The sequence below is a fragment of the Polyodon spathula genome, chromosome 1, assembly GCF_017654505.1.
Source record: "Polyodon spathula isolate WHYD16114869_AA chromosome 1, ASM1765450v1, whole genome shotgun sequence".
Lineage (NCBI taxonomy): Eukaryota > Metazoa > Chordata > Actinopteri > Acipenseriformes > Polyodontidae > Polyodon > Polyodon spathula.
Window position 1 is genome coordinate 7,251,579 of NC_054534.1, and position 23,798 is coordinate 7,275,376.

Here is a 23,798-nt window from a genome sequence, read left to right on the forward strand (position 1 = left end):
TTGTATAATGATAATGTCTTCTGTTAATTATTTATTTTTTGTGTGTGTTTTATAATCTATATGTAAATGTTTATTTTACCATGGGTAATGTAGATTACTAAGCCTTGAAAAAGTAGTTCAAATTCGAAGGATTGTATTGGGTCATATATTGTCTACAAGACTGTACAATCTAAAACATCTGTGTAAGAAAGATGTAAATCTTAAAACACATTATAAATACTAAAACAGCTACAGTATATCCTTAACATATTAAGGGGCTCATTTACGAAAGGGCACTAAACATTATGGTGCACTATAATTGCAATTAGTGTGCACGTTCCTGATTTTCATATTTACTGTAGCAATTTTATTCATGATCGCTCAAAATAAGGGGCATATTATGGCAAACACTGATTTTATAATTGAGCTATACAGTAAGTGCAGTTTATAATTGAGCTATACAGTAACTGCAGTTTAATTGAGCTATACAGTAAGTGCAGTTTATAATTGAGCTATACAATAACTGCAGTTTATAATTGAGCTATACAGTATATGTGCAGTTTGTAATTGAGCTATACAGTAAGTGCAGTTTATAATTGAGCTATACAGTAACTGCAGTTTATAATTGAGCTATACAGTATATGTGCAGTTTAAAATTGAGCTATACAGTATATGTGCAGTTTATAATTGAGCTATACAGTATATGTGCAGTTTATAATTGAGCTATACAGTATCTGTGCAGTTTAAAATTGAGCTATACAGTATATGTGCAGTTTATAATTGAACTATAGAGTATCTGTGCAGTTTATAATTGAACTATACAGTATATGTGCAGTTTATAATTGAGCTATAGAGTAACTGTGCAGTTTATAATTCCGCTATACAGTAAGTGCAGTTTAAAATTGAGCTATATAGTAACTGCAGTTTATAATTGAACTATACAGTATATGTGCAGTTTATAATTGAGCTATACAGTATCTGTGCAGTTTATACTTGAACTATACAGTATCTGTGCAGTTTATAATTGGTTGGCTAGTGAGAGAAGACAGGGTAGGGACAGTTGCACTCTCCAGGTGAGAACTACATAGTTAATGGGAGTTCAGGGCAGGTGATAATTATGGAATCATTTAATAATGGAACTGGAACGGGCAGTGTTGTGTGATACACTGCCGTTGCAGATTGTCTCCAATCCAGTGAGATGAGATGAGATGAGGTTAACAGACGAGCCTGGCTCATTTGCATTGTGGTTTAGACTTTCGTGGGGGGGGGGGGGGGGGGCACCGATTCATGCCCAGCCTCTGTCCTGTTACACAAAAGAACTTTGCAATTCCAAGCTAGTTAGTATTACAAGTTAGTATTTTCTTGCTGGTCCTTTTAAATTTACTAGTTTATTACAGAGATTGGAGTGAAAGCTTCATCAGTCCCTGTGTGTTCAGTCTGTGCAGTCTTACCAGCAGAGCGGTCTTGTAAACCTGTCTGTAAGCCCTGAAGCCTGGTTGCACAACAGTCTCCCCCGCCCTTCTGAGGAGTCAGCGGTTTATGTTTGCCTGGCCTGTTTGTCCGTATTAGTCTTAGATATACAGTAATACAGAGAATGGAACTAGACTTTCTACTCTAGCTACTCAGGCCATCACAGCACGTACAATTCCAGTTTATTCCTATAGAAAACTGTCTGTACTTTAGACCTTCGTAGTAATCCTGGGACTAAATTGTCTATAGATTTTTCATACTTTTAAACAAGCAGATTATTTTATAATTCACTATATATAAACATATACACTGCTGTGTAAGTCTTAGACATGTTGCATTTTTTACTCTGATGCATTATGAGCATCAACAATTTACCCAAAGCCTGCACTAGTGTTTTTTACTATTACAAGACCCTTGACTTGCATAAAGAAGGAGTGAAATAGCTCTCATCACTCGATTTTCAAGGTGTGGTATCCGAAGCATAATCAACAAGTACAGAGAAACATCATCTGTAATTGACAAACCCAGGACTGGAAGACCCAAAAAGCTGTCTAACAAGGATGAGCAATACTTGAAGATAATGTCCTTAAGGAATGGAAAGAAGACAAGAGTTGAATTGACAGCAGAACTGGCAGAAGGCACAGGTGTTGTTGTCCATCAAATCAACAGTACGAAGGTCACTCTTGAAATCAGGACTTAAAGGATGTGTTGCAGGGGAACAAGACTAAAAAGCTAAAATATGCACAAAAAACACAAAATTTGACTATGGACCAATGGTCAAAGGTGCTTTGGACTGTTGATTTGATGGACATCAACACTTGTGCCTTCTGCCAGTTCTGTTGTTAATTCAACACTTGTCTTGTTATTTTTTTATTGTATATATACTAACACTGCTCCCTCGCTATAATGCTCTCGGATATAATGCTCCTACAGCATGTCCGCGAATTCTCTATACTAGTGATTCATGCAGTATTCGTACAGTAAGTACAGTACCGGTGTTCAAATTGTAAACAACTTCTCCATCTAACTTCCATTTCTGTCTCTCCCTGAAGAAAAGCTGCGCCATCACTTTATAAAACAAACATCTTATTCAGCATTCAATTTATAACTAAATAAATATTAGACCTATTATCTGACCTAATGTATTTACTGCAGCTTTCTCCGGGAGATGAGGCACTTCAGCCCCGCTCCAGCAGCCGATTCTGGGGTGAGCCCATTCCCTGTTCCCCTCGCCTGACCCGCTCTCCTTCTCGCACTTGGTTTTCTTGTCTGTCGCTTTGAACTGAACTCCCGACTGCCATTTAGCATTATAGTGAGGAGCACTGTGAAATCTTTCAGTATATACAGTACCACTCAAAAGTTTGGGTACACCTGCTTGAAACCAGGTTTTTCATGATTATCTATGCTTTGAACTGTATAAACGTGTCTGTAAACACTTAATATTTCATTATATGATACATATACTTATATAAGCTTATAATCATAAGTGAATTGCATTCAAAATTTTAATTTTTAAATGAAAATATAAATCTTGCCAGTTTCAATGAAATGGTCACCCAAAGCAAGGGGATTTCAGTCTGAAGCCCAAGTCAGTTTAAAGTCTGAAATTTGTATAACACTGTGTTAGAACACTGGCCTAAGTATAAAAGTGACTTTGTTAGATGTTCTCTGAGTTAACTAGCATGTTACCTAATTAACCTTTTGTCACAAAAGGTGAGGGTTGTTAACAGGTGAGGGTCCATGATTACTATAAATATAGGTAGCATAGGCACAAGTTTGTCATTCCTGAATGTAAGGGAGCAGAAAAATGGCAAAATATGCTCAGTTAAGCAAAGAAAAAAGTGAATTACTTTAAGACAAAGTCAATCTTCAGACAATCTTTCAGACAAATTGCAATAACTTTGCAAGTGTCTGTAACTGTTGTGGCCAAGACCATCAAATGATTTGAAGAAACTGGCACTCGAGGACCGAACAAGGTCAGGCATGCTATAAGGGTGACCTCAGAATCAGAGAACAAGTTAATTCGAGTCACAAGTCTGCGAAACTGGCGATTAACTGCCCCTGAAATACAAGCTCAGCTAAATGCTACTAGAAGTACAGCTGTTTCAACATCAACTGTTCAGAGGAGATTGCGTAAAGCTGGCCTAACTGGAAGAATTGCTGCAAAGAAACCATTGTTAAGAGTGCAGAATAAGAGGAAGAGACTTGCCTGGGCCAAAAAACACAGAAACTGGACGTTTGAGGAGTGGAAGTCGGTCTTATGGACCGATGAGACAAAATTTGAATTATTTGGGTCCAACCGTCGAGTATTTGTAAGACGCAGAGAGGGTGAGCGCATGAGTTCTGCATGTGTGGTCCCACTGTCAAGCATGGAGGAGGCAGTGTCATGGTCTGGGGTTGCTTTACTGGTGGCAGAGTTGGTGATCTTTACCAAGTCCATGCAAGCTCAACCAGCATGGCTATCATAGCATACTTCAGAGGCATGCCATTCCATCAGGATTACGGCTAGTTGGGCAGTCCTTCATTCTTCAGCAAGATAATGACCCGAAACACACCTCAAAGTTGTGCAAGAACTATCTGGAGAAGAAGGAAAGTGAAGGACAACTCAATCTAATGACCTGGCCTGCCCAGTCTCCAGACCTCAATCCTGTAGAACTTGTATGGGACGAACTGGACAGAAGAGTCAAAGCAAAGCTACCCACCAGTGCCCTACATCTTTGGGAATTGCTGCAGAAGAGCTGGGAAGACATGTCGGGTGATTACCTGCTGAAACTTGTTAACCAAATGCCTCGTGTTTGTGAGGCTGTTATTAAGGCAAAGGGTGGCTATTTTGAGGAATCCAAGATTTAGAGACAATTTTCAATTTTCTTGAACATTGCTTTGATACTCCTTATGTTTTGTTTTGTATATTGTAACATGTTTTCATTTTCAAGTATTTACAGAAACGTATACAACGTAAAACATTGTCAATTATGAAAAAAACCTAGTTTCCAACAAGTGTATTCAAACTTTTGACTGGTAGTGTTTGTGTGTGTGTGTGTGTGTGTGTGTGTGTGTGTGTGTGTGTGTGTGTGTGTGTGTGTGTGTGTGTGTGTGTGTGAAATAAATAAAAAATCCCAAACCCTTGTCTTTAGCTTGGCTGATTTTAGCTAATGCTTTATATGAATGAATGCCCCTACCTAATTGCAACACCCGGCTCATCCAACTGACAGATTAATTTACTGTAATGCATGGCATAATTCTCAGAATTAGATTACGTCAAGATTAATAGTGCATGCAAGTGTGCATTCATTGTATGAAATCAAGGTGTTGTCCAGCATGTTTCGACAGACACTCACTGTGTAGTTCCTGTATTATCTCATTGGGATCTTCACTACTCTACTTTTCAACTATGTTTGTTTCACATTGCTAAGGCTCAGATGTTTCTTTGATGCATTTCAGGGTTTATATGCATTTGGCTCTTTGGTGCAACTTGAATAATAACACTTCTATAGTGTACTTTTTACAAATTTCTCTACACATAAATGTATACTGTATAGATATAGTGACAGCTACAGATATAGATGGAAATGGCACTGTGGTACTTTTGCTGTGTTGAGAAGCATTGACCTTCATATGCAATAAAAGATGATTGCCCTGCACAATGGGAATTAGTGTTGGTGTAATTTGTATGTGGAAATGGGTTAATTATGTGCCTTTTTGGAGTTGCTTTGTGTGATTAAATTATTATTTTCAGACGGGTGCTCGATTGAGACTTGCTGCCTGCTAGGTTTTGTTGACGGGGAAGGGCAGCAAGTGATTGGCTATGCTGGTCCTCAAGCAGCAGGTGGGCAGGTCTTGACCGAGTGTCCGACAGCATAAAAACATCAGCGGAAAATAGCTCTGGGCGATTGTGACGCCAAGCTAGAGGGGAGCTGCGTATATTCGGGAGGAGAGAGTCCGCTCTGCAAGAACGACAGCTACGCAACCAGGCCGTAAGAAGCAGCAGAGTTGTATGAATACCGGCTCATCAGTAGGTTAGTTTAGGTGATGTTGATCCCATGTAATGTGTAGCGAGGGTTCTGTAGTGTAGCAGGATCTTGGAGCAGGACGCCTCATTTATAAGGCTAGCGCTTGTCCTGTGTGGCACCTTTTATTTGTAGTTTTTATACTGTGTTTTACTTACTAAAACAACATATGAATCCAAATTAACATGTATTTATACTAAAGTAATACAAAAATGACTACAAAAGATTTAGAAGTGAGTAGTTTTTCGAGATTTACGATTATACTGTATTTTTTTTTTTTTTTTCTGACTTTATGTGAACGAAAAGACACACATTTGCCCGTTTTCCCATTGGAAATAGTGATATTTTGAAATATCACTGCCCTCGTGTGGCAAAGTGGTTGGTAAGGGGAACAGATGTCGCGGTGATGCGGTGCAGGAGTGATTAACAGACAACAGTGATTCAGTGAATAAGTGCTTTATTGCTCTTTTCCAGGTCTGGCGACCGTCAAAAATAATAAATCCCCGGTAATACACAACAATATGTAAAGCACGGGGATAATGAACAGAAGGGCACAGTCCCGAACAAAAACAACGGTACGGTCACCAGTCCAGGGTGATCGAAAACGTGCAGGTGCTCAGTGCAGTGGTGCTCCGGATAGTGCTCTCCTTTCGACAGCTCCGGAGATGTGCGTTAACTGTCTATTAGTGCGACAAAGACAGACAATTACAGACAGACAGAAAATAACACCCAGCACGTACAACACTCTTCACAAATACTCTGAGAGCTCCTCTCTCAGTCCTTCTCTCCTAACGTTAACCCAAACGAAGGAGAAGATCAGCGTTACCCTGGCCCCTATATGTAATCCCGCATGATATCAGCTGCCTCTCGTTTACCTTTCAAATCAATACTGTTTTACAACAGAGTCGCGCTTCTCTCCAGGCTGACCCACTTCCCTGACCCGGAAACGAACTGTCAGGCCAGCCCTTCCAGATACTTCTCCTCTCGTTCTTTAGCGCCCTCACAGGTCGGGAGGAAGATTCATCACCAGAACTCATCTTTCCGTCACACCTGGTCACAAAAGCAAAGTTTGTGGGGAATAATAGCCATTTTCTATACTCTTGAGGCATAAGCAATTAGGAAATAACACTTACTACCCAGGAACAAAAAATTTGTTACACGGTGTTATCCTACATGGATGTATTGTAATAATATTCAAACCTTGTAACAAAGTATAAAGTTACTGAAAGTCATGAAACCACAACTGAATGGTTGCCCTAGTTACTTTTATTTTCATCTTTCATATTGCATTTCAATAGAATTCATAATTAAAAAAAAAAAAAAATAGCATTCAAAGTTGGCTTTGTGTTGCACAAACATTTATAGCACTGCACACAGGGCAGGCAATCATTAAACAGAAACTCAGGGTTTTCTTTTGTGAGTTCTGTCAACCAGGCTTCAATATTTACAGTGTGGTAAAGGTACTGCAACCCCCTGGTTTTCTTCCATGGCTAGATAAATGAGGCTGGCTGGTTAATTATAGTTAACTTTGCTTCAGAGAATCCTGCAGCTTTGCTGTTAATAAACAGCCTGCCAGCTAAACTCAAGGCTGCAACTCTAAGCCTAGCTGAGTCTGTAGTTTCATAACCCAGTGGTACACTTGGCAGTGGAAGGCAGGGATGCAGATGCTGATGGTTTTCATTACAAAGTTTAGGTTGCCATGGTAAACAGCAGTCTCACTACAGATTGGCTGCTGACCAATAGTTATGAGTTTGAAATCCTCCCGTTACCCAATACACATAATGTAATGCAGTGTGGCAGAGCACAGCTCTGCTGTTTAGAAATTGGCAGGGATGGGGTTATTTATTTTTGTGAGTGTATTTTTGCTTTATTTGTGTTTAAATTGCTTTGTTTTGGCCCTTGTGCCCTTTCATTTTTGTGTTTATAATAAAATAGTTATTTTTTTGAACTCCAGACTGTCTCTGGGCCTCTATCCGCTCACCAGCCTGCCACATGCAGTTAGTTTCCTGTCTGCATTTCCTGTCTGAATTTGTTCTCGGTGAATCTTTAAAGCACAGGGACTTCTGTGGTTAACAGATTGAAGGCATTGTTTTTGGCAAAATACCCTGGCTATGCTTGTATTATTTATGTACCTGGTACATGGAGTTTCTCAGGACTGGGTCCTATATGGCTATTTTAAGAGCACTTTCCTCAGGGTGAATCTATCTCTCGCTTTAAGCTTTTTATTGCAAAGCATTACGTTAGATGATGATCCCTTATTTGTCAGGTGATTTGTTAAGAAACTGAACAACTCTTACATATGAAAACATATATACACTGTAACTGTCTAAAATAGTATGGTGTCCTTCTAACTCAATAGGAGCACAACCCTCTATGGCAGTGACTGGCGTGAATTCATAGTTTTTTAGCAGAAATCCCTTGAAACAAACTTTTAATAATGCTAATTTTATTTCTCTAGGTTAGTCCCACACAAAATCGTTCCAAGAGTTGTATCTTTGGTCAGAAGTATTAACCACCAAAATTAGTCATCACCCCAACCTTAGTTTTCAGGTACCCCTGCCGACCCCTTTGTGTGTATATATATATATATATATATATATATATATATATATATATATATATATATATATATATATATATATATATATATATAATTAGTGCTGGGACAAATATTCAAACAATTATATTTTTTTTTACTGTATTTGGATACAAAAATCCGATGTTCATATTCGCTAGAAATGACAAAAATACCTTGCACTTATTTACCACCTCACTAGCAAAACGTAAACAAACCAAATTATGTGCATGCAAACATAGTGCTCTCTGTGGAAAGCCATCTGGGACAAAAATGCATTGTGCTGATTTGCAGCGAGCCAGATCTCATAGGTTCGAAAATATTCAAGCATGTCATTTTGAAATGCCTTGATTAAACAGTACCCAACTTCCGAAAAATATTGTGTAGTGATTCGCTGCAGGAGCTGACAGTGTGCTGAGAGAGGACGGCAGCAGGAGCTAAAGACCATTACTTGAGCTAAACCAACAGCACTTACAAGCGCCAATCCATTCTCTAAATCAACGGCACTATGTGAATAAATGTCCTTTCCAGCGCCAAAGTAATCTTTAGAAGTGTTTCCTTTCTTGCCACTGGAACCCACAACACGTCGCCGCCACTATATATATATATATATATATATATATATATATATATATATATAGTAGTAATATATAGATAATATCTATATATAGTAATATATTATATACTATTATATAAATTCTTCTAGGTACACTTGCACACAGTTTTTGAAGGAACTTGCCAGGTAGGTTGGCCCAAACATCTTGAAGAACTAACCACAGTTCTTCTGTGGATTTAAGCAGCCTCAGTTGCTTCTCTCTCTTCATGTAATCCCAGACAGACTCGATGATGTTGAGATCAGGGCTCTGTGGGGGCCATACCATCACTTCCAGGACTCCTTGTTCTTATTTATGCTGAAGATAGTTCTTAGTGACTTTCGCTGTATGTTTGGGGTCGTTGTCATGATGCAGAATAAATATGGGGCCAATCAGATGCCTCCCTGATGGTATTGCATGATGGATAAGTATCTGCCTGTACTTCTCAGTATTGAGGAGACCATTAATTCTGACCAAATCCCCAACTCCATTTGCAGAAATGCAGCTCCAACTTGCAAGGAACCTCCACCATGCTTCACTGTTGCCTGCAGACACTCATTCGTGTACTGCTCTCCAGCCCTTCACTGATGGCATTGCTGGACATCTTCTGATTGTGAAGGAAAGTAAGCATGATGTGACTTTCATCTGCTGCAGTAAGTTTCCTAGGCTGACCACTGCGTCTACGGTCCTCAACGTTCCCCATTTCTTTGTGCTTCTTCAAAAGAGCTTGGACAGTACATCTAGAAACCCCTGTCTGCCTTGAAATTTCTGCCTGGGAGAGACCTTGCTGATGCGGTATAACTACCTTGTGTCTTGTTGATGTGCTCAGTCTTGCCATGGTGTATGACTTTTGACAGTAACCTCACCTTGTTAGCTGAGTTTGGCTGTTCCTCACCCAATTTTATTCCTCCTACACAGCTGTTTCTGTTAATGATTGTGTTTCAACTTACATATTGAATTGATTATCATTAGCAACTGTTTGGTATAATTGTTTAATCATACACCTGACTATATGCCTACAAAATCCCTGACTGTGCAAGTGTACCTAGAAGAATTGATGCTGTTTTGAAGGCAAAGGGTAGTGTGACAGGCTGGCAAGTGGATAGAGGCCCAGAGACAGACTGCAGTTCAAAAAAATAATACTTTTATTACAAATAAACACAAAATACCCCAAAACAGCAAGCACAAACACCATCGTGCTTCCTCAGCTCCCTCCTCTCCCTAATGGGCAGATGAGGCCTCCTTTTATGTCAGGTGGCTGGGTGCTGATTGATCCTTAATTATGCTAATCAACTAATCAACCCCGGCCACCTGAACACAATAAACCCAGGCAGGTAGGGGAATTTAACCCCATCCCTGCCAATCGATGTAGAACAGAGCTCTACTCTGCCACAGGTGGTCACACCAAATATGGATTTGATTTAGATTTTTCTTAGATTTTTAGAGATTTTTCTTCTCTTCACTCACTTTGCATTTAGTTAATTGATAAACGTGCTTTATTGTATTATAACTTATTATATACATAATTATAATCTATATATGATATATATATATATATATCTTATTGATATAGATACTATATAATCTATATAATCATTTTTAGATACCAACAACCAAAACAAACCATGAGGGCACTATTAATATATATATATATATATATATATATATATTATATATATATATATATATTAAACAAATATATATACAGTACCAGTCAAAAGTTTGAGTACACCTGCTTGAAACCAGGTTTTTCATGATTATCTATGTTTTTAACTGTATAATCTTGTCTATAAACACTTAATATTTCATTATATGATATGTGTACTTATATAAGCTGATAATTATAACTGAATTGCATTCAAAAATTTAATTTTTAAATGAAAATGTAAATCTTGTTAATTTCAATGAAATGGTCACCCAAAGCAAGGGGATTTCAGTCTGAAGCCCAACTCAGTTAAAAGTCTTAAATGAGTATAACACTGTGTTAGAACACTGCCCTAAGTATAAAAGTGACTTTGTTAGATGTACAGCACTAGAATGTTACCTAATTAACCTTTTGTCACCAGTTATTTTTAACAGGTGAGGGTCCGTGATTACTATAAATATAGGTAGCATAGGCACAAGTTTGTCATTCCTGAATGGCAAAATATGCTCAGTTAAGCAAAGAACAAAGACAGTCTATAATTACTTTAAGAAATGAAGGTCAATCTTTAAGACAAATGGCAAGAACTTTGCAAGTGTCTGTAACTCCTGTGGCCAAGACCATCAAACGATTTGAAGTCGGTCTTATGGACCAATGAGTCAAAACCGGCGAGTATTTGGAAGACGCAGAGAGGGTGAGCGCATGAGTTGTGCATGTGTGGTCCCACTGTCAAGCATGGAGGAGGCAGTGTCATGGTCTGGGGTTGCTTTATTGGTGACAGAGTTGGTGATCTTTACCAAGTCCATGCAGCTCAACCAGCATGGTGGCTATCATAGCATACTTTAGAGGCATGCCATTCCATCAGGATTACGGCTAGTTGGGCAGTCCTTCATTCTTCAGCAAGATAATGACCCGAAACACACCTCAAAGTTGTGCAAGAACTATCTGGAGAAGAAGGAAAGTGAAGGACAACTCAATCTAATGACCTGGCCTGCCCAGTCTCCAGACCTCAATCCTGTAGAACTTGTATGGGACGAACTGGACAGAAGAGTCAAAGCAAAGCTACCCACAAGTGCCCAACATCTCTGGAAATTGCTGCAGAAGAGCAGGGAAGACATGTCGGGTGATTTCCTGCTGAAACTTGTTAACCGGATGCCTCGTGTTTGTGAGGCTGTTATCTAGGCAAAGGGTGGCTATTTATATAATATTTTTTAAATCTTTGTTGATATCCCTTTGTGGCAGAGCAAAGCTCTGCCCCTTTTTAAATTGGCAGGGATGGGGTTAATTTCTCCTACCTGCCTGGGTTTATTATGTTCAGGTGGCTGGGGTTGATTAGGTTAATTAACGATCAATCAGCGCCCAGCCACCTGACATAAAAGGAGGCCTCTGCTTCTCATTTAGGAGGAGGGAGCTGAGGAAGCAGGTTGTTGGTTGTTGGTTGTTGGTTGTTGGTTGTTGGTTGTTGGTTGTTGGTTGTTGGTTGTTGGTTGTTGGTTGTTGGTTGTTGGTTGTTGGTTGTTGGTTGTTGGTGGTTGGTGGTTGGTGGTTGGTGGTTGAATTTGAATCCAGTGAAGGCATTGCCCAGCCTGGAAACCTTGTTTTTGTAAGTTTGTTTTTGTATTGGTTTTTTTCTGTGTTTTAAATCCCTTTATTTTGCCATTGTGCACTTTTATTTTGTGTTATTTATAATAAAATTAGTATTTTTTTTTTTTTTTTTTTTAACTGCAGTCTGTCTCTGGGCCTCTATCCACTTGCCAGCCTGCCACACCCTTATTCTGTTATTACTTCGTTAATTTCTTCAAAATTGTACAGCAATTAAATGTGGTGAAAAGGCAGGGTGTGAGCATACATATTTATGAACAAACCAGTTAGTATAACACATTGCGTGAATCTTTTAAATGCAGCGGTACCGCTCTGGAATTAGTGTTTTTTTTTTTTTTTGTTTGTTTTGTTTTTTTTAATAGTTGCCTTTATAGAGGTGTATGATTTGTTTTGTATGATTACCGAAATCTCAGTCAACAACTGAAGACATAAGAGGATAATTTCGTACCACTTAAATTGCACTGATGAAACATAACCTGGTTAACCATACTGATGGTATAGCCAATGCTTAGGTGATGGGAATGGTTGCATTCTTGTAGAACTTAAGGATAAAACCAAATACATTTTGACAAAGAATTGCATTAGTTCCATTACTTAGTCAAGCACAAGGTGGTTTCAATAAATACTTTCTGATTTAAATATAGCCTACTATGTGATAATTTGCATACAAGCCCCGATTTCTTAGCTGTCCCATGTCCCGATGCATAGCAATAAAGTCCCGATAAGTATGAGTTTGGGTTATTTAAAACAGTAAGGTAGGTGTTTTTTTTATTATTTTTATATATATAATTGGTGGAATAAACTGCTACCTACTTTCCAGGCAAGTAGAAAATCCTCACTGCTGCCTTAAAGTTAACTTCTAGCCCTGGTACAATGTTTATGTTGCGACTTTCTGTTATGTGGAATGTAATAAACGAGAAGCATTTTACAACGTCATTTCCATTTTGATGTGTTTAAAGTTACATTTCAGTTTTTGTTTACTTGTTCAGCTAATTGTTTACTTGTTTCATATAATAATCTAGCTTAATATCATGAACAACATGTTTATGTATATTTTATAGTACAACAGATCCATACACTAAATGTTACTGCAGTCTGTTTTAATTCATTGTTAGCAGCGCTGTTTGTTTGCAAATAGAGTGTAGCTGTAGGTACTGGAGGTGGGCTGCTGTGACTGCTTTAATATACTTCAGTGCTGACAGCATCCAGGGATGTATCTGAACACCAAGGCAATCAGCCTATTGTAGCCTGAAGGTTTCAGCCCTGAGTTCCCATTAGTGTTATTAAGCATACTATTCTGGCCATCCGCTTTACCATGAATATTTTAAAGGACAGAGTGGGGCGCATTGCGTCAGGGCTGTACTAATACCGAAATATCACTTCCCGTTGATTAATGCGGTGGCCGAAATGCTACTTGGGACCCTGTTCACAAGCCTTTAGCAGTTTTATTTTCATGAACCGGAGGCAAGCATTAATAAGTATTAGCAGACTATTTTCAGTGCCAGGGTGACGATATGAAAACACAACCAAACCGGTAACAATTCTGAAGCAAAGCTTCAATACAGAGAGCATGACTGTACTTCAGAGTGACTCTCTTGCAAGCTTTTCATGACTTTCTACTGTAGCTTTAAAGGCTGGACAACTATCTGCTCTGGTATATCTGATCTGAATGTTGTAAACAAGACAATGCCCCACCCTCTGTCCGAATTGGAAGAGACATCAGTATCTGATTCTCATGCATTTTGTATATGGTTGCTTACTTCATTTTATACTCCCATGTGTTTAATTAGCATTGGCTTTAAACAGTTCTGATCACTTCCAAAGGCATGCATTTAAACTCGGGAAACTCCCCTAAACTATATAAAGTAATGAGACAAGCCAATCAGTTGAGACTGTTGTGCATGTTGTTTTTTTTTTTTTTTTTTTAAATAAAACTTTGGTGGCATCTAGTGGTAGTAGAGGTAGTTCAGCCACTTGCTTTGTCTGGGGTTTATTATCTCTGCCTGGACTAGCCACCTTAAGAACATAAGAAAGTCAATACCTTTTAGAATTTTGAATGCTTGAATTAGGTCGCCGCGTAGTCTTCTTTGTTCAAGACTGAATAGATTCAATTCTTTTAGCCTGTCTGCATATGACATGCCTTTTAAACCCGGAATAATTCTGGTCGCTCTTCTTTGCACTCTTTCTAGAGCAGCAATATCCTTTTTGTAGCAAGGTGACCAGAACTGAACACAGTATTCAATATGAGGTCTTACTAATGCATTGTACAGTTCTAACATCCCTTGATTTAAATTCAACATTTTTCACAATGTATCCAAGCATCTTGTTGGCTTTTTTATAGCTTCCCCACATTGTCTAGATGAAGACGTTTCTGAGTCAACTCCTAGGTCTTTTTCATAGATTCTATTTTTTAATTTCCAATTCCTTCTTTAATTCCCATATGATATCTTGCACATTTTTATTTCCTGCACGTAGTACCTTACACTTTTCTCTATTAAATGTCATTTGCCATGTGTCTGCCCAGTTCTGAATCTTGTCTAAATCATTTTGAATGACCTTTGCTGCTGCAGCAATGTTTGCCACTCCTCCTATTTTTTGCTTGCTTGCTTACATTTGCTTTATCATGAAACCAATGAATGAACATTTATGTCCTTGGTTAGAAAACTGAGAACGCTGCCCCAGTCCGGGCTTTACAGTGACAATAAAGCCCTCCTAAGATTTTCCTCACTAGGTTTATCTTGTAAACTCAGGTAATGAAGCTTGTGGTAAAATATTATATTGATCCAATTGCAGTGCAAGGGCATCTACTTCCATCCTGGTGCTGTTGCGGTGCATTAGAGCCCCTGCAAATAACTTGCATTATTCATGCATTATTTATTTTACATCCGTTTTGCTGCGATTGTTGTATTCAGACTTTAAAAGTTTTTCCATGCGGCAGCTTGCACCCGATCTATATTGCCTTCATATTTTTATTTACAGGGGCATCCCTGGGGACACCAGGGCAAAGATACAGTTAGCATTTATTCACTCCATCTTTAATATACAGCCACAGAGCATAACAGAAGACCCAATCACTGGATCAAAGCTTAGAGAGAACCTGCATATGTATTACTGCCTAGTAATTTACATTGCAGGGTAGCAATTGTGGTTTTTGATTTATACTACTCTAAAATAAGTGGATGCAAGTGTGTATAGAGAGAGAGAGAGTTAACACACACAAAAAAATAAAAGTAAAAAGTTTGACTCCTCCCCCTCGAGTCACCGACCACACAGAATCTCCCACACACCACCGCTCTTGGAAACCTGCCGGATTCTTGACCATTTTAAAATAGTCAACCAGGACCCTACTGACCAGCAGCACCAGAAACAACCTTACCAGGTCAGTCAGCCCTGTCCCCAACAATTGATTGTTCCTTGATTTCTAAATGGCCAGTTTGGCCTGTCCAACAATAACATTAATTAAAAGGCTCCTGCCTCTTGCCCTAATACTGTAGGGGACACCGAAAATAAACAACTCTTTGCTGAGTGCCACCCCTAGAGACTGCAGGAGGTCCAGCAGCTGATGGAAGAGTGGCTCCAGCCTTCCACATTCACTGTAGGCGTGAAAGATTGTCTCCTCCTGTCCACAGAAACAGCACTCTCTACTGATACTGGGGTCAACTGTACGAAGAAACCTTCCCGTACTCACTATAGAGTGGAGAAGCGTCCACTGAAGATCCCCACCTCTCTTAGACAGGAGTAATTTATATAAAACTCTCCAGATAGGCCTTTAGTCTCCATCAACAGAGAGATTAGCCCTCCACTTAATGTCAGTCAGCCCCTGCACCTGCCTGAAATGTGCTGTTTTGACATGGAGGCGATAATGCTTTTTGCTCTCAATAATGTGGAAAGCCTGATCTTTCTCCCTTTCAATACTCAGCAGACCACAGCTGCTGCTTTCTGGCTGTATTGTGCCAACCGGAGTGATGAGTATTGAAGGGCAGATGGGCTCCCTTTCTTGCTCTGCTTTCCTGGACATCCCTTCTCTCAGAGCCTTTCTGAGCACCGGGGAGAGAGAGTCCCTCAGCCCACTCAAAATCCTCCCAGCCAACCTTTCTGAACGCCAGCCTAACTTCCTAGCTAGCTGAGCTGCACTTATCCAGCGAGCCAGGCTCAAACAGATGAACTTGACGTGTCAGGCCTGCTCTACAAAAAACAGCACACAATGACTTAGTCTGAAAGAAACAAACTGAAAAAAGAGGCTCCTGTAACAGAGCATGGCCTGTTAGAGACGCCTCCTCTCTCTCTACCCTCACTGTCTTTCACACCTTCAACACAGTCTGATAAAATGAGGGGACACCCACTCCATCAAATTTGGAGGCATCTATTAAAAAAATTGATTTACTAAGACCAAGCCCCCCTACAGTGTTCAGAAAGAAACAGGCTAGCCTGCTCCAGTGAGCCTCTTCTCCGGCATACAGGAGCCTGTGTACTGCCTGAAGTCTAAAAGCTGCCATCCTGCTGGCAATACTCACCAGGCCTTGCCCCCCTTCATCAGTGGGGAGGTACAGCACTGCTGGTCTCAGCCAGTGTCTCCCACTCCAGGAAAAATCCAAGAGCACCCTCTGGAACTCCTGTACCATGCCGTTGGGAGGATCCAGGCACACCAACCTGTGCCACAGCATGGAGGCCACCAAGTTATTAATGACCAAGACCCTCCCTCTGAAAGACAGCTGCCCCAGCAAACCCTGCCAGCTCTGCAGTCGCCCCTTCACAATTTCCAACAGGCCCTCCCAGTTTTTCTCCATAAACAGCCAGGACCCCAAGTATACTCCCAGCACCTTGAGCCCAGCTCTGTTCCACTGCAAAGACTGAGGCAACATTGGGGGCCTCCTTCCTGCCAGCTGCCCGACAGGAAGGTGTCACATTTTGCCTAGTTTAACCTTGCAGACGATGCTCTGGAACGTTTCTAAACTTTCCTTCAGGGCCTGGACATCCCCAATCCTGCAAACAAAAACGTTCATGTCATCAGCATAAGCTGACAGTTTAACAGTAACGGGTGGGTGAAGCGGGCACCGCCCAGCCAGGCAGTCTACCCCTCAGAACGTGCAACAGCGACTCTATGGAAAGTGAATATAACATACCAGACAGAGAGCAGCCTTGTCTAATGCCCCTGCACACCAGAAAAGGACGACTCAGGCTGTTATTAACCTTTAAACTACTAAAAGTATTTGTATTTAAAATTAATAAAACAGGCCCAAATCCAAAAGCTCCCAAGGCCTTAAAAAGGTAGTTTTGGTCAACCCTGTCAAAGGCCTTCTCTTGGTCTAGGGAGACCAAGCCCACATTAAAATTCCTAAATTCATTTAAAGACATAAAATCACGAATAAAAAATAAATTGTCAAAAATGGAAGGTCCAGGAACACAGTAAGTTTGATCTTTGTGCACTATAAGTCCAATATATTTCTTAAGTCTATTTGATAAAGGTCTTGAAATTAATTTAAAATCTGAACATAAAAGTGCCACAGGTCTCCAGTTCTTTAAAAAACATAGGTCTTCCTTCTTGGGCAGTAATGTAATTACTGCCCTACGGCATCTGATGGGCAGTTCACCAAGTTCCAAGCTCTCTTGCAACACCTGGAAGAAGTCCTCCCCTGTCAGAGTCCAGAAGTGTTTGTAGAACTCCGCAGGGAGGCCGTCAATCCCAGGGGCTTTCCCACTAGACAACTGAGAGACAGCATCAGTTAGTTCTGTAAACTTCAGTGCAGTGTCCAGGTCTTTCTGCTCCTCCTCTCCTAGTCTGGGCAGGTCCTAAAGCAATTGTTCTGTGTCTTCTGGGTCACAATGTTCTTTAGAAAACAATTCCTTTTAGAGCTGCACTGCTGAGTCACAGATCTCCTCTTGGCTGTACAACTCCTTGCCATCAGGCATCTGCACGCACTTCAGCTGCCTGCTCTCTACTCTCCTCTTCTCCAAACTGAAGAAGAAACTGGTGGGGACATCCATATCTCTGCACTCCACAAATCGGGATCGCACCATTGCCCCCTCACACTCTCCTTCAGCAAATCACCCAATAATCCTTTCTTTTTTAAATCTTGGAAGGTTTGCTCATTAACTGCATTGTTTAGGGACCTGCTTGTGTCCAAAGTCTACTGTCGGCAGAAGTATTTAATTTGTGCCTTCCCAATATTCCACCACTGCCTTAAATCTCTATATTTAGTTTTTTGCTTCTTCCACACACACCAAATATATTTAAAAGTATTATTAAAAGTACCATCTTTTAACAGTTTTTTAAATTAAAACACCAACATGAAGGTCTGCTAGGTTCCCTTGGGAAGATAGCTGTAACTACCAAGCACTGTTGATCAGAAAGACTATTAGAAACAATAAATGCTGCTGTAATATTTAAATGATTTCTTAAAATATATACCCAGTCTAAATGTGCGCTATATACACAAGTGCTAAGTTGCTGTGACCAAATATATTGACGTGTGTGTGGATATAGACACCTCCAAACATCAGCCAGGTCACCAAACTTAGAAACTGCAATTAAAACTCCAGCAGACTGGGGATGTGGCTCTGCACCATTCCTATCTCTATTAAAATCCTTGGTGCAGTTAAAATCCCCTCCAACCATCAAAACCATTCTTTTCTTTCCTACGTTTGGAGCATATATATATCAATAAAAACATAAATAATCTCCCCAATTTTAACTCTCAATCTAGAGCTAAAAAGCACAGCGACCCAGCGCTAGCATTAGAACCTTGACTCGGCACACTCTGCCCCCACCACTCTGCACGCCAGGCTACTTCATTCTCTGTGTCAGAGTGGGAGCGCCACACCCGTCTGCCTCTAATTTAAAAAGTAATAAAGCTGCGCTCTTTTAAAAGCCTGTCTACATCCATTAACATTAAAAGAGATAAAATGAGTTTTCTCCATTACAGCTAAAAAGTTAAAAAGCAACAAGAAAACAATAACAAATAATACATTTCTATAAAAAACAGCTATTTTAAATAGTTTTCTTTAACGTTTTCCAACAATTTTCTTCACATTCTGCACCATTTTCGTTAATCTAAATCTTTTTTGCTGACTTATTTCATCTAACGTTGCTTTTTTAAAAGCTGTCTGTACAGAGCATAAAAACAATTTCAAATCGGGGAAATAATGTTTAACTTCTACGTCTTATTTTTTGTAAGATCCAAAATACTATTTATTTTCTCTATTGAGTATAAATTTTTTTTTGCTGGCAGGTTGGCTGCCAAAGATATCAGAAGAAACAGAGGAATCAGAGAGCTACCCATCCTCCCTCTCGTACATCTCTTCACTTTCTTCAACTTCACTCACCCCAACTTGTTTCAGCTTCTCACCGCTCCTTTCCGCTGATACAAGCTCTCCAACTCCTCTGCTGAGTCGGGCACGGGGATTTCACTGTCAGGCTGGACTCCCGCTTCTCCTCCGGGCATGTCAGTACAGCCGCTGGACCGAACTCCAGCCCATCAACTAACGATGCCTGTAGATCACCTCCGCGCTCCACAACCTTTTTGCTGGTGGCCGTATCCGGCTCAGCGACCTCCCGACTCCCTGCCCTTGAGCTCCGCTCCAGCACAGTATCTGACAACCACCACACCAGCATCTCCTTTCTCCTGTCTTTCTTTAGCCTTGTCTCTCTTACCTGGGCAATCTTTTCTCTGGTGCCCATACTTTCCACAATTAAAACACCTCATTGTGTATGATGAAACAAAAACAACGCAGTTCACTCCATCTGCACTGAAATTCCAGGCAACTTCAATTATATCGCCTGGATTTTCCAAAATAGTAAACGCCTGTCTCCTAAAAGACAAGACGTGTTTAATATTTGGATCTTTACACCCCAGGGGAATGGGTTTAATAGCAGATACGAGCTTCCCGTATCTTGACAATTCATTCTCCAGCGGACCATTGCTCAAAAACGAGGGAACATTGGACAGTATCACCTTAGTGACTGGTGAAACCAGGGGAGACACTTCCAAAAACAAACCTCGAACAAAAAAAAATATATAGCTTTATTCTCGACGCCGAACGTATGCTGTTGTATCCTAAAAAATATCCCTCTGCTTTACACACTCTCGACGCCGAACGTATGCTGTTGTATCCTACAACTTCTCCCTCTGCTAACACACACTCGTCCACGGACACGCCACCATCCGGCATAAAACGCACCACATGCTGGCGACTCATGCCCCCCAACCCCGCTGAATGAGACCCCATCGCTGGGGTTCACCCGGCAAAATTTCCGTGTGTAGTTGTGTGTGTTGACAAATATAATATATATATATATATATATATATATATATATATATATATATATATATATATATATATATATATTTTTTTTGTTTTTGTTTTTTTTTTTTAAAGCAACAAAATACAAACACTTAGAAAAACACTACTTCCACTCCTGCTCTACAACTCCTCACAAGCCCCGCCCACAATCCCACAATCCTAGCGAGAGGGAGAGCACAGCGGAGCTGCCCTGAGACTCAGCAGAGAGAAGCAGCTGGAGACAGAGCACACAGCGGAGCTGCCCAGAGATTCAGCAGAGAGAAGCAGCTGGAAACAGAGCACACAGCGGAGCTGCCCAGAGATTCAGCAGAGAGAAGCAGCTGGAGACAGAGCACACAGCTGAGCTGCCCTGAGATTCAGCAGAGAGAAGCAGCCGGAGAGCACACAGCGGAGCTGCCCAGAGATTCAGCAGAGAGAAGCAGCCGGAGAGCACACAGCGGAGCTGCCCAGAGAGAAGCAGAGAGAAGCAGCCGGAGAGCACACAGCGGAGCTGCCCAGAGAGCGGAGCTGCCCAGCAGAGAGAAGCAGCCGGAGAGCACACAGCTGAGCTGCCCAGAGAGAAGCAGAGAGAAGCAGCCGGAGAGCACACAGCTGAGCTGCCCAGAGAGAAGCAGAGAGAAGCAGCCGGAGAGCACACAGCGGAGCTGCCCAGAGAGAAGCAGAGAGAAGCAGCCGGAGAGCACACAGCGGAGCTGCCCAGAGATTCAGCAGAGAGAAGCAGCCGGAGAGCACACAGCGGAGCTGCCCGGAGATTCAGCAGAGAGAAGCAGCCGGAGAGCACACAGCGGAGCTGCCCTGAGATACTCAGCAAGGATGTTCTGTTGCTGTTGTTTCCTGAAGGAATATGATTTCATTCAGCAGGTTGAGTTTCACTGAAAACTCTGTTTGCTAAGCTACAGTAGAGGGACTTTTAATTGCATGTTGTAAATCTGAGAGCCTTATGTGTTTTTTTTGTTCAGTTTTGTCTTTTATAAGAAAGTGTTTTGTTCTTTTAGGTTTTCCGAGTGGTGTACAATAGGTTAGTATTGGTTGTTCAATTGGTTATTTGGAGTAGTCACGGAATCGGGCAGAAATCATCTAGTGAGTTTCCATCGCATTCTTTGTTAAGAACACACATCTGGTAAAATGTCTGTGTTAATGTAAGCAGTAGCTGGTTGTGACATGTTTTATCTATTAACATGATCCACTTGGTTATGTAACAGTAAGAGCATACTGTTTGGTATATACCATTTGAAACAGGATGTGTACAGCAATACCTAGTTACATATGTTGTTAAAAGCAGTCAATATAGGTGGGTACCTAGTGATGCTAAATGTTGCAACTAGAGGGATAATTTCTGCAAAGGTGACAAAACAGAGGACCGTTTCATTGTCGTGTTTGCAGCAATGCAATTGTTTTTGTTTTACTCGCTGCCACTGGGGTCATCAGTTTCATTTTTGGTCAGCATTGGGGAAAGGGCTATTGCAGTGCCATTGTAACAGTATCTGATGTGATGCTGTGGGGAGAGGGCTATGGCAGTGCCATTGTAACAGTATCTGAGGTGATGCTGTGGGGAGAGGGCTATGGCAGTGCCATTGTAACAGTATCTGAGGTGATGCTGTGGGGAGAGGGCTATGGCAGTGCCATTGTAACAGTATCTGAGGTGATGCTGTGGGGAGAGGGCTATGGCAGTGCCATTGTAACAGTATCTGAGGTGATGATGTGGGGAGAGGGCTATGGCAGTGCCATTGTAACAGTATCTGAGGTGATGCTGTGGGGAGAGGGCTATGGCAGTGCCATTGTAACAGTATCTGAGGTGATGCTGTGGGGAGAGGGCTATGGCAGTGCCATTGTAACAGTATCTGAGGTGATGCTGTGGGGAGAGGGCTATGGCAGTGCCATTGTAACAGTATCTGAGGTGATGCTGTGGGGAGAGGGCTATGGCAGTGCCATTGTAACAGTATCTGAGGTGATGATGTGGGGAGAGGGCTATGGCAGTGCCATTGTAACAGAATCTGAGGTGATGCTGTGGGGAGAGGGCTATGGCAGTATCATTGTAACAGTATCTGAGGTGATGCTGTGGGGAGAGGGCTATGGCAGTATCATTGTAACAGTATCTGAGGTGATGCTGTGGGGAGAGGGCTATGGCAGTGCTCGAGTTGTTTCATTTCCTTGCAGTTCCTATTGGGAGCAATAAAACTTCCAAGTGCAAGTTCACAAAGTGGGCGCACATGATGCTGTCTAATGTATGCGCCTGGAAGGATATTGTATTCTCAATTGTTTTCCACCATGGGATGCAAACCGTTTGCTGAACAGACTAAAGAAAGCCAATACACTAAGTGGTGGTTGAGGTACAGTATTTGGCTTGGCATTACCTCTGTGCGTACAGTAAGACAGTATATCCAGTCTGAAGAGAGTCAGTGTGTAATATAGGTGGAGTATGGCAACTCTCTCACTGAGCACCGGGGTGGAAGAGCACTCACAGTGGCTAAAAAACAAACAAAAAAACAACTAAGGGAAACTACAGCTCTGCTTTACACACAGCATTGGAAGTCTGTCCGAAACTGTAAACACCTGCTCAAAGTTGCTATAGAAATTTAACAGAAGTCACAAAGTGGGTTAAAGGTGCATTGACTGTATTGCTACATGTATAAAATGTTAACAGGTTTGTAGTACCTATCTTGTGTTTAACTACAGTGTATATAATGTGGTTAAAATAAGGGCTGTTTTAGCAACTGTGACAAGGTTGGCCCACTAGAGGGAGCATTTTCAGTGATGTACTGTATTTAGGGAGGGTTGTAAATTCGGAAACAATCACAGGAAGGCCCCTCCCCATCACTCTCTATCTGCAGTGCCTTCTAGAACATGTATGATGCTGAAGTGCGTATTTATATTGCTTAATGTTTCATTGTGTTATTTTAATTAGTTTGTATTTATATATTGTCTTTAATTCCAATTTTATTACATTTTTGCTAGCTTTTTATCTTAGTTTTTCTAGATTTACTATTAAAAATTATTGTTCGTCTTCATTTCTGTTTCATAAATTTTGTATCGGACTGTTTTTAATTTAATGGTTTAATTGTTCTTTTTGTGTGTGTGTGAAGCGGTTTCGGATCCTTGTGACGAAAGGCACTATAGAAATGTGAATTATATTGTAAAAATAGAAAATATATTATTTTTACTGAAGAAAAATCAGCATATTTGCCATTTCCTGTTTTTTAAAAAAAAGTTATTCACAAAGTTCTTTTTTTTTTATTTCAGCAAAAAGCACCGGGCGCAGCAACAGGTTCTAGCCAGGTAACATGTCTTGTTAGATTATTAAAATGTGGGTTGAGTTGAACATGCGCCAGTGAGACATCTCCAGGTCCTGTGTGTCATGCTGCCTTCTGTTAAGTGCTGCTTGAGGAATAAAAAAGATACTTGTCCAATGGTGAAACTTAAAGGACGTTCTTTAACACTTACTAGGAACTGAGTCATTGTGAAGACTGGAATAACACAAGGTCTAAAATGAAAAGATATCTGACACACACACATGGTAATTAGTAGAGCTGTGTCCTCAGTCCAACTGGCCTTCCTATGCATACAGAGTGTGGAACTTCTCCTCCCTGGGCTTTGAGAAACCCTTACAATGTGGAGGCTGGTCAGGAAAG

The 23,798-nt window shown here is 40.8% G+C and overlaps 1 protein-coding gene across 1 annotated transcript in view; it reads left to right on the forward strand.

Moving 5' to 3' along the window:
* The window catches only part of cast (calpastatin), a 73,254-nt gene that overhangs the window by 9,594 nt on the left and 39,862 nt on the right, over window positions 1–23,798 (forward strand). Inside the window, exon 3 of the mRNA XM_041245588.1 lies at window positions 23,410–23,445. Coding sequence (XP_041101522.1) covers window positions 23,410–23,445 — 36 coding nt within the window. The remainder of the gene's footprint in view (window positions 1–23,409; window positions 23,446–23,798) is intronic.